This window comes from Pundamilia nyererei, unplaced genomic scaffold, assembly GCF_000239375.1.
Source record: "Pundamilia nyererei isolate P.nyererei 1_Seehausen unplaced genomic scaffold, PunNye1.0 scaffold00061, whole genome shotgun sequence".
Taxonomy (NCBI): domain Eukaryota; kingdom Metazoa; phylum Chordata; class Actinopteri; order Cichliformes; family Cichlidae; genus Pundamilia; species Pundamilia nyererei.
In genome coordinates, this window is record NW_005187462.1 from 1,930,553 (window position 1) to 1,941,930 (window position 11,378).

Sequence of the window (11,378 nt, forward strand, 5' to 3'; positions counted from 1 at the left end):
CACACACACACAGTACATGTACACATCAGAAATCCTTGGGTCAAAATACTGATTAAGAGCTCTACTTTCTAAAGTTTCTCCCAAAGAGTGTCCAGGCAACTGAGGAGCGATACGTCACGTTTGTGAAGATTGAATCATTCTCTATTTCCATTTTAGCGATGACTGTTTGTCTCATTGGACATTCTGCACCTCCTGAAGGAAGCAGCATTTCAGGAGAAAGTGCGTCACTCTCTCCTGAGCTGATGGATGTTTGCTTTGGCCTCTTGGCACCAAAAAGGCTGACGGGTGCGGCAGGAGAAGGTGTCTTGTCACACATAGAAACGTCTGAAGCCCTGAACAGAATGTTGTTCTCTACCAGAACTTCCTTTACCTTCACACCTCGAGCCGTGTATGAGTGCGTATGTAGCATGTATGAGTGGGAACCATGTAAGAGCGAAATGTTCTAGGAACAGGCCGATCCAAACTGAAGCTTATCTGATTTATTACATTTCAAGGCAGATTCACCGCATGACTGCAAAGATTGTACCAGTCGGCTGGGGTAAAGAGATGGTTAAAGCGATGCTACCAACTGACCATTCGGTCTGCTTTACCACCCTGATTTGTGGCCATGAGCGGTGGGTAGTCACCGAAGGAAGAGCAGATGAAGAAAACGGCGTCTTTCTGTTTGTCAGAGAGAGGGTGAAGACCTCCGAGTACAGCACTGCTCTTACACATCGAAAGGGCTCGCTAAGATGTGGGCATCTGAGTACAATACCTCCTGGATGAGATCCAGCCTGGTAATCAGTGTGAGCACAGACTCACTCCAGTGGGGAGAAATCATTAGAAAATTCATGCTGATTGACACAAATTGTTGTGCTTTCATGCTGACAGAATGAAAAAGAGACACAGAACTTTAAACACCTGCTTTTGAGACACTTCGCGTCCAATTCTTCATTTATTTTGGAGGGTAAATAATAATTGTTAGGCACTCTTTAAAATATGAGTCTAGATTTTAGTGAGTCCTCTGCACGCCGCTGTCCTTCCTTCCACACCATGAAAATGGAGTAAAACAGCTGTTTGATAGAAAGCAGCTGCAGTTTGTCTTCAGTGCTGCATTCTCATTCTGAAGGTGAACTCTTCCTTCTTGCATGTGTATAGTAAGTAGCAGCAAAATACAAACGATTGCATATTATATCAAAAAGGCATTATTTTGCATTTGATAAAAAAAATGTCCAACTCTGTTTTATACGACCTGCAAACTCAACACTGTTCAGCTGCGAGACTTCAACCAAAATAAGTACTCATGAAGCTCCGCAGACAGGCATTATTTACCCTGGTTTTCTGAATTTGAAAACTTTTTACCCGCCTCTTTCAAGACCATACACACCTGTGCACGGTTATGTGCTGAAGGCAAAGAAAGTGTTGGAACAGGCAAAAGGACAGAGGGCTGGAAATGGGGACACACCGAGGTGGAGAGAAGGATGAAGGCGATGAAGGAGAAAGGGAGGATGAGTAGATGTTTTTCTGTAGCCAGCATTCTTACCTCTTATTGGTGTACCACCTGTGAGGTAATTTGAATGCAAATAAGATTAAAGATAAGCATTAGTATAAAGAGCAGAAGTGAAGCAGAAAGACAAGAAGGCAGGAGAGCAAACAGATAAGAGGAAGCTAGGCTCTCCCTACTCAAAAAACATCATCTCTGTAAATAGTTCTGATATTATTCAGCGCTGAACAAGTTCAAGTGTTGGCACAGAGGGAGAAATAAACTGAATGTTTATTTTCAACCAAAACCAATTTCATAAATGACAACTGTGGAAAATGTTTTCTGAGTGAAAACCATTTTCTTCACTAGACACGTGATTTATTTTCCCCACGAGATCTGGAAAGCACAAACAGTTTCAGTAATGCATCTTCACACAGCTCCGACTGGCAGACTGTCATTTGTGCATCTACTTATTTACTGTAACACGGTACTTATTTGAGTTGCACACCTGGCTACTTGCGCCACAGAGCTGGCTTCCTGTTGTGACCATAAAGCTACTCATCATAAAACCCCACACCTGCTTTTTCCCTGAAAGCACCAAGCTGTCAAACACTTGACCCTCATTCACCAACAACAGGCCTGCTTCGCGGTGCTTTTTCATGTTCTCCTGCAGAACACAGCCTGCTCTCCCTCTGATGCAATGCACAGAAACCGTCATGCGTCCTGAAATGTGCTCTTACGTTGCTGCCTCAGTGGCTGAGAACTGTACTAGCTTCATAATTAGCACAGTGCATTAGCATACTACAGATGTATTTTTGTAGCACTTGTCACTTTATTTGGGTCATCTAAATGCTCATCAGTGTTTTGTCTGTGCAGCGTTCATGATCTGAGGTTGGTTTCTCCCAGTATGGATGCTTCTGACATTAGTTTCTACACATTAAATGTTGTGTTTTAAACAGTCAAGGCAGATATAATGACAAGAGACAAAGATTAAGATCGTCTTCTTTTATAAAGAAATGTTGTTAATTAAAGGGAGACATGGTGGTGAAAATGTAGATTTTTTGTACTTTCCTCTCTGCCTTTAACTTTGAGACAGTTTTGCTTCCCTCACAGGTGAATGAAAATTTTACTTTAGAATTTTGCCGCTATGACCTGATAGCAGATGCTTCTCTGCATGGCTTTTGCATATTCTACCTGTACCTGCATATGTGTCCTCCAGGTATCCTGGCTAACTACCACAGTACAAAGACATCCTGTTGTGTTAATTAGTGATTCCAAAATAAGTGTCTATGGATAAGAGGCAGTGCTTAAAGTGTATATGTGAATATATAAGATGAATGTGGCTTGTAGGGTTTCAGCGGTCAGCCCGTCCATTTCCATTCTCAAAGTGCCTTTTTCCTCCCACTTGAAGTCGCCAATCAACACTTTTGTTTCCTTCTGTTTTCTGGAAGTTTTAACAGAAGAATTTTTTCAGAGGCTGATCCATGGAGCAATTTATTCATAAAATTTGATTTGTTTCTTGCTTTTAGAGATTTCCAAAATTCCCTTCCAAAAGCAGAAATTGGCTCAGTGGTTTCATCCTCAAATCTGTTTTCATCCTGTTCTTCTTTAGTGTCTCCCCTTTAGCTCAGTTTAGATAGTATTTTCATACAATAGCTAATAAAAGATAATAACACTTAAACAAATGTATTAATGATCAATGCATGGCTGTAAATAAGTGTGTCACTGTCTGAGAACATAAAGCTTGATAACTAACAGCTCTACACTTCTAATGACTGCTTAGGCCAGTTTCAGCAGTTTTAATGTGAAGGTTCAATCAATAATTCCGCACTTAAAGTTCGGTTGCCGATGACTAATTATTCCACTTTCTGGCTATAATTCAACCCTGAAGAGTTCTGAGTTATTTTGGTTTCACCAGGTTGTATCAGTCCTCTTTATTTCAGGAGAGATTAAGTATTTCTATTTTTAAGAAGCACACAAACCCTCCTGGTTAAATACAAACGATGCGCTCCTTTCACTCTGTGGTGTAATAGTTGAGTCTGTACAATGACACCAGTACATAATCTGTATTCTTTCTAGTGGCCAAACACAAAATGACCCTACTGCTCATTAGATCCATGACCTCACTAAACACTTTTTTCGTATTTAAAAAAACGCTATGTTTCAATCGGCAAGTCACTTTCTCAGAACAGCAGAAATGATCGCTCATGTCTAAAGCCAAGATGGTAGCAAAACTGCAGTGTCCATCTTTTATATGCAGCCTATGATTATACGTATAATAGCCTCTGGAGCTGTCTGATAGTCAACATCGTTATTGCATCACAGACATATAAGAAGGCTACGAGCACACTAAACTGTTTGAGAAATGCACACGTGAATCTGCAAAGAGTGGACTTTCCACTTTGTTAAAACCATCTTTAATTCTAAATAGTAACATGAAAGATTCTGGCCTGCAGAGAGCAAATGAAGCAGACAGCTGCCAACAGTTCCTCTTTTAATGGAGATAATTGATTTTAATAAGCTGCAGTTAAGCAAACTGTCATTGTAGGTGAATGAAATTTTGGGTCAACAGCTACATGAACCTCATCTTCACCCCTTGAAGCTGGTTAAGACGCTGTTAAGGAGAGTTCAGTTATAATTACAGCTTGTTGTTATTCAAACACAACACTCAAATTCCTATTTACATAATGTTAATTGCTCAGCCTGCTGCTGTTCATTCTGTAGTTTACTGGTGTAAGTAAAAGGAACCATTTGAGCATATTAGGTCATATGCAACAAACGGACGAGAGAGAGGGATGGTTACTATGCAGATTCTCCTGATCTGGATAATAAACCAAGCCGCTTTGACAGGAAAACAAAGTGTCAGATACAGGTGGTGAAGAGGAGCCCTGGAAGCTGTGTGGCCCCGTGAGCTGATGAAGGAGACATCAGCAGCTTCCAGAAAGCGGGGCTGGACATTACCGAGACCTGCCATGACTTCCCTCTCACAGCTGCCTGACAGCTGGATGGATCCCACTGCAGCAGGAAGTCTGTTATGACAGATTCAGGGCAGCATTGTGAAAAATAATACGGTTTTATTATATTTTCACAATGTTTGGATTGGAAGGATTATTTTGTTTCCGAAGTAGAGTCCACCAAGAGTGAGTGCAGTTCTATCTTCATATATCAGCTGAGAACATCAGAGTCCTTGTATGAAACTGTGTAAAGTAAAAACCTCCAGCTTTGTTTCGGTTTCCTTTTCCAAGCAGAATGAAGCAAAAACATATCATCTGACTGGCTGTTAGAGGGGCTGACATTGATGTTATCTATCGGTTTCAATGCGGAGCAATGATGCTGCTTTCAGACTACACAACATTTTTATCTGTTGAGGTGGTCGCTGACTCAGATCAGGCGATTACAGAGTCATAAAATCTGGAGACAAATCAGACTACATCTTGCTCCCGAGGCTGGCTAGACAAGCAGATACTACGGGGATGTGTTGCTGTGTTCACAGCTCCATCCAGCTGCACTGGCATGATCCTTACTCTTTATAGGTCTTTAAACTAAGGTGGTGCTGTCTTGTTGATGCCTAATTACTCAAACTCACAGAATTGAAGGAATCACAGCGGAAGACAGAAAATAATTCTCCCCTCCCTGGAGAACACCTACTGCTATGCACAGTGCTCACTGTCACTCTCAACATGAAGTTTCACCTCTTGTTGGAAAGATTTTGAAGAGGACAGTCTTTAGTGTTTTCAATGTTTTCAGAAATCACTCACTTTAAAACTTCTCTGTTCTTTGCACCACAAGGACAATTTATTGGACGTTTGGTGTGAACAGAAGATGGCGCTGGGATGGAAAAGGTTCTGAGAAAGGTGGGCACTTTGGGGTGTCACTGCTGTCTCTGGGGGTTAACCAAAAACAAACAACTGCACACTGAATTATTGCGTCTTCACTGAATTTGGATGAATTACAAGCTTATCAGGTGTTTGATCTTATTTGTCTTCTTGTTGAACCTCACAGACTGAGGCTGGAATAGTTGGAAATATTCAGAAGAATCCGAAGAAAAAAAAGTCAGATAATCTTTGCTTGGATTTCTTTTGGTTTCAAATCTGTATCTTCACCATTTTAAACTTCAGTCCTACATGACTGAAATACCAGTTTAAGAACATCTGGCAGCAAAAATAACTGAAGTGGGATCTCCAGATTTCATGAGCAGGACCACACCAGACGTCTATAAACCAGCCCGCCTGCCTGTATCAAGCTCAGTCCCCACTGAGGTGTTACGTAAGCAGCAGCCGCTCCCTGAGAGTGTTGCTTCTCATTTATAGAACAACATTATCAGTAATAAGTAGGAAGGTTGTGGTCCTTGCTAGTGAAGTCTCACCTACAAATTAAAGTTGATTTCTTTCTGATTTCCAAAACGTGGTCTCAGAGGTTTTCAGTGACTCGCAGCAGTGTTCAGCTGAGTCGCAGGTTTGTGGTGACTCGGAGGTGAACGTTGCACCCCACGTTTACTGCAGGGCTGTCGCATCGCTCCTCTTCTCTGGGTCTCATTGTTCCCCCCGGACAGTCAGATCTCATCCTGAAACTTTGTCCCTCATTGGTTTCACATCTTTTATTGAAATATTGGCAGGAAAAAGTTATGCAGAAGATTTTTATGGTTTTTTTTCTTCAAACAGAGCAAAGGCCTCAGATTGAAAAAGAAAGAAGCTATTAAAGTTTTAAATGGATCAAAGGCATTTAAAAGGAACTAATATAGTCACTCCTCTTTATAATGAAAGCTACTGAAACAAATAATCTGAATAACTCTGAGGGGCTGACTTTATCTGTTTCACTTTGCTGGCGTGCCACTGGATAACTCTGATTTTTCCAATAAAGGAAGCCATCTGTGCTCGACTGCAGAGGGACTCCATGTGACAGTGGGCTCTATGAACCAAATTAAAACAAATTGCCGTGCTGTTCAGTTAATAATATATGGCATTTTTGTCCCTACCTGAGGCCCTGACTGTGACTTGGGAAAATCCTGGGGGTGAACTTCAGTGCCAGCGATGTCCCAGAGCATGTCTCTCAGCCTTTCGTCTCCAGCCTGTATTGAGATGCAAGCAGCCTCAAGAGGGGCTCCAGGCCCGCTGAGATGCAAAATCGGCTTTTTAGCACTGCTGCAAAGCTGGGAGGGATGTTTGAACCTGAAGAGCCGATCCAACGATGCGTAGGTGCTTACGAGTTTTGGCAAGACTCAAACATTTCTATTTTCTCTCGGAAAGTGAGCAGAAAGGGCAGCTGATAGGTTGCGCAGGGCTCGGTTACTCAGCCATCCAGCTCTGCTGTGAGCCGCTCAGCCCGGATTGGTGGAATGAGATGCACTATCTGCTTCTTTGGATGCTGGCAGCCTCCTCACAGAGCTGCTTTACAGGGCTGCCTGTGCTTTAACATTCATCACCGTCTGTGGGGTCTTAAGCACTCTTGGCACGCCAATAATCCTGCACAGGTGCTGCTCAGGTAATTACTGAATCTATGAGGTTCTGTTCAAAGTAGGAAACATTAGCCTCCATCATTTGCTTAATGTGTACTTTACTCTTAGCAACTTCAGTTGTTGCTTACCACTTCACCTTAAGTGTTGTTATTTTTTATGTCATTTTTGTGATCAGTCGTCTGTGCTATGGTCATGAGTCTATAAATGCATGTAAACACAAACCAAATCCCATTAAGAGACTTATTATATCCAGTAAAACAGAAACTGTGTTCAACACTAACAGCATGACACTGACAGGCCTGGGTGCTAATATCTGAAGGAATTATTAAATGGCTCAGAGAGGTCCCAGGCTCGGAGAGGTCCCAGACTCAGAGAGGTCCCAGGCTCGGAGAGGTCCCAGGCTCGGAGAGGTCCCAAGCTCAGAGAGGTCCCAGGCTCAGAGAGGTCCCAGGCTCGGAGAGGTCCCAAGCTCGGAGAGGTCCCAGGCTCAGAGAGGTCCCAGGCTCAGAGAGGTCCCAGGCTCGGAGAGGTCCACTACTCAGCCAGACTTTCTTTGCTTATACTCGCTCAACCAAACCTAAAACCCCAGTTAGAGATAACTGGTTTTACAGCAGCGTTCATCAACTTTCGCTACTGCTTCAGTTTCACTCTTCCTCTGTAAAAATGGAGCAACTGAATGTTGCCTTCTTCAGGCTTGTTCCTCTGAGACTATGTCAGTATCTCAAAGTCTGCATCATGTTCCAGCTCCGACGGGGCTGCTGGAACTGATTGCATCTACTCGAGACAATACTTGCAATTGAAGCGTCACAGCAGAAGGCCTGAGAAGCAGTTTTCCCCTCTGCGTCACTTAAAATAGGGCTGGAATATCCATTATTTTATTTATTTTTTTAAAGATTATATATATATGAAGCTGCACAGAGCACAGAGTAAACATATTTGTATTTATCTGTAACTTTATTAACTTCCTTTGGTATATCAGTAACGCATGGCTCAAGGTTGGATGTATAAAATGACTTCATATGTTGCACTTAGGAGTACAAGAAAAATCTGGTGCGTTTCACGTCTGCATAGCCGATACAAGTTAGTACGATGCTCTAACCAGATGAAGGCAGAGCCGTAATACTGACAACTCTGACACTCCTTAGTACATCCCTCTTGTTGGTGAAAACATAAATGGACTCTCATTCAATACATATAAATATTGTATTGCACAGACAGTGCAGTGTTATTATGATATGTGGATTCTCCTCAAACTCTCACGATTGCACCTTTTCAACAGGTTTTCTACTAATTAAAAATGAATGATTAACGCCTGAAGAATCCTGTGCCTCTCATTGCTTAACAGAAATCTGTGTGTGAACCGACTGAGATGAGTGCTTTACCTGATCGCAGCTGCTTAATGCGCCCATTGCTGCTACTAATATCCACAGGCAGGAAATCTTTGAACCAGTAGATCTCTGGATCGGGGTTTCCGCTGGCTGCACACAGCATTGTAGCCGTACGCGTTCTTTCCACAACCTTCAGCTGGGGGCCCATGTCTATGGTGGGGAAGCCGTGTGGTATCTGGTCCTCTGTAAGACAGACAAACACACATCAGCACTCCTGGACACGATACAGACGAGTCTCAGCCTGCCTCTGTCAGATTTTCTCTGCTCGTTCCACAAACCTTCAGGTTGTAAGGTTTCCCCCCGTGAAATTCAAACACAGTGAAATCCAGCTCTAATGTAAGTATGGCGGGGCCACTGCATGACTAATCCTACCACAGAATCCCTCGTCATGGATCTGTGTGAACGAGAGCGAGGGCGATGCAATTTCACTGCCGGTAAAATGCATTGTGACGGAAAAAGGCTCCTACCAAGCACACATAATCTGACACGCTCGATGCAGTCAGATCACAATCCTGCCAAATTACAGACCAAATGTAATAAAATCACAGGCTGAAAATCCCATTCCACACCTCTGTCCGTGCCTCCGAGGAAGGACAGTTTTACACACCTACTTAAGCTTTTCTCATACAATAAACCGCAATTATTTAGAATTCTAATCTGTAATCTTTCCTTAAAAACAGCATTGCAGAGATGTTTCAACATAAAAACGATTTCATGGGTAAATAACAGAAAATAAGGTTCTGGAAGTTTGCTTGAACCTTCAGCTACAAAACTATCAAACCCTGAAGGATTTTTTTCTGATTTCAGTATCAGGCATTGCACATCTTTCACCCCACGCTGATAGAAGTTGCTGTTACTGAGTGGAAGAAACAAGCAATGTATACTCCATCCTTCCATATAGCAAGAAGCAGTATACATACACAAATCAATTAGGAAACCATTACTTCAATTACCTTCTTGTTGTAACAAAAATATGCAAACAGCATGAACAAATTCATCAAAGCTCTACAAACAGGAGAGTTTTGATATACATTGATATGAAACAATATACAAAACAGACATTACCTCCAGCTAAAAGAAGTCTCTTTAGCTGATAATTACATCAGCGAGCCGATAGAAACTGCAAAAAGCTGGAATCATTTCAACACAGCAGGTTAACAAGCACCGACTCTGGTACAGCTCTTTTCATTATTCTTCAACAGTTCAGCATGAAGCAAAGTACAGAGCAGCTAGTGAGAGGTGGCACTACATACGAGGCCTGAAGGGTCATTACGATTTGTCAGCCACTTAAGACTAAACTTAAATCTTTTCTTTGTCATTTAGATTGCCTCAGTTAGTTCACAAATAAAAACCACTGCACACATTTAACATCTAATTTAACATTAGTATAATTTCCTTGGTGCCTGTCAGCATATAACATTTTACATTTTGGCTGCTCTCCACAGAGGTTCGGATGGTTTCTGTGATCAGCAATCCAAGATAACTTCTCAATAACATCCTCAAGTTTCACTACATGTTTTCATTCAATTCAAAGTCACACAGAAGAGATTCAAATAAAAGCACAAGTTAAAAGTTCAGGTCAATGCAAGATTATAAATGACCAAATGTATAAAGTTGAATCAGTTTACATCACGTTCCTGCTGTGAGCCTCTGCAGTATACAATATACTCACTTACTGCTACATTATCTAATTGAAACTATATACCCACAATATGTTTGTCTATTTTTTGTCAGTACTTTAGAAAATCTTAAATATTTGATATAAACCTGAAAGTTACATTGATGTATTGTGCACTACATGAATCAACTTAAAATATGGTTGTCACTGATATTGTTTGTACTGATCTAGTTTTTATTTTAAAAAAAGTCCCTTTAATTTTTGACATGATAACAAGTAGTGAGTATTTTCCTTAGTATTGAGCTTGAAACCCTTGTAGCATGACAAGCCTACTACCCTGAGAAGACCCTGTGTCACACTCTAAAAGACCATGATGCAGATTTTTCAAACATTTTAGCTCACACTTTGACGAGCTCACTGTGCCATGACAGCCTAAAATAAAGAGCTTAGAATGAGTTGTGAGGAGGGAAGGAAAGATACTGCGGTGACACGTATAAAATGAAAACCCCAGGGAACGAAAGAGAGGTGACAGCCAAGATGCCTCAAAGCTGCTGGAAGATTTTCAACATCAACAAACAGCTTCTCTGCTCCACACAGAAAGCAAATGAGACCAGGCATTTGTCATGGTTTCTGCTGGCAACAGGGGGGAGCAAAACATGGAGCCCATGCAAAAGGGACCAAAAACTGCAATTCCATTAGTGGCCACTTGGGGCTGGCTACAAAGTGAGTCAATCCTAGATGGTTACCGTGTCTTTTCGGGCTATAAGGTTCAGTATTAGTACGACTTTTGTAAGCTACGAAGCCGCACCGCTTGATGGATTGTCTGAGCATTATGGCTGCCGTACTCAGGAGCCTTGCGGAGTAATCTGGGTCCTAAACGCCGTCACTTTCAGGTCCCAAAGTCAAACGAACACTGCAGCATCACTGAGAGTTAAAACCTAAATTCTTTCATCTTTATTAAAATCATCAGCGTTGCTGCTTTACCAGGTGTAACAATTAAGTTTAACATCCAGGAATCCATGAAAAAATAATTTATTACACTTAACAGAGTTGGAAGTTAGCAGGAAGTTAGCTCGCTAGCTTCCACCTAAACATGATGTAGCATGTTCTGACTGAGAGATTTCTGAATATATTCAAACGTACAGCTCTGTTATCACTTCCAACATGAATGAAGACAGAAAACTAAACAGCAGTGACGTTTGTAGGGTTACTGAAGTTGGGCTAGCTGCTATATAATGATGTGCTACGTGATTGCTAGCGACACAGCTATGTTAGCATAAACAGTGAAGCTGGAGGATGAAGCTAACTTTCTTCCACTGGATAAAAGTTAACGTGAAGGTTCCTGATGGTTAGAGACAAATGCAATCGTATGGCAGGATGCTGTAAACGGACCAAACTTCAATCAGGAGAACAACTGAGATAATCCATCCACAATACGAGGTTAGTCATTAATAT

General features: G+C 41.7%; 1 protein-coding gene across 3 annotated transcripts in view; it reads right to left on the minus strand.

Moving 5' to 3' along the window:
- LOC102195698 (protein tyrosine phosphatase receptor type F) overlaps window positions 1-9,758 on the minus strand; it is a 149,226-nt gene extending 139,468 nt beyond the window's left edge. For 2 of the 3 annotated variants that reach the window (XM_013911354.1, XM_013911353.1), the window contains exons 1-2: window positions 8,300-8,493; window positions 1,523-1,540 (exon numbers count right to left, since the gene is read on the minus strand). In XM_013911354.1, coding sequence (XP_013766808.1) covers window positions 1,523-1,540; window positions 8,300-8,453 — 172 coding nt within the window. In that variant the 5' untranslated portion in view covers window positions 8,454-8,493. Of the gene's footprint in view, window positions 1-1,522; window positions 1,541-8,299; window positions 8,494-9,730 lie in introns of those variants that run through there. The other variant, XM_013911352.1, reaches the window with a different exon arrangement.
- Window positions 9,759-11,378: the final 1,620 nt, after the last annotated feature.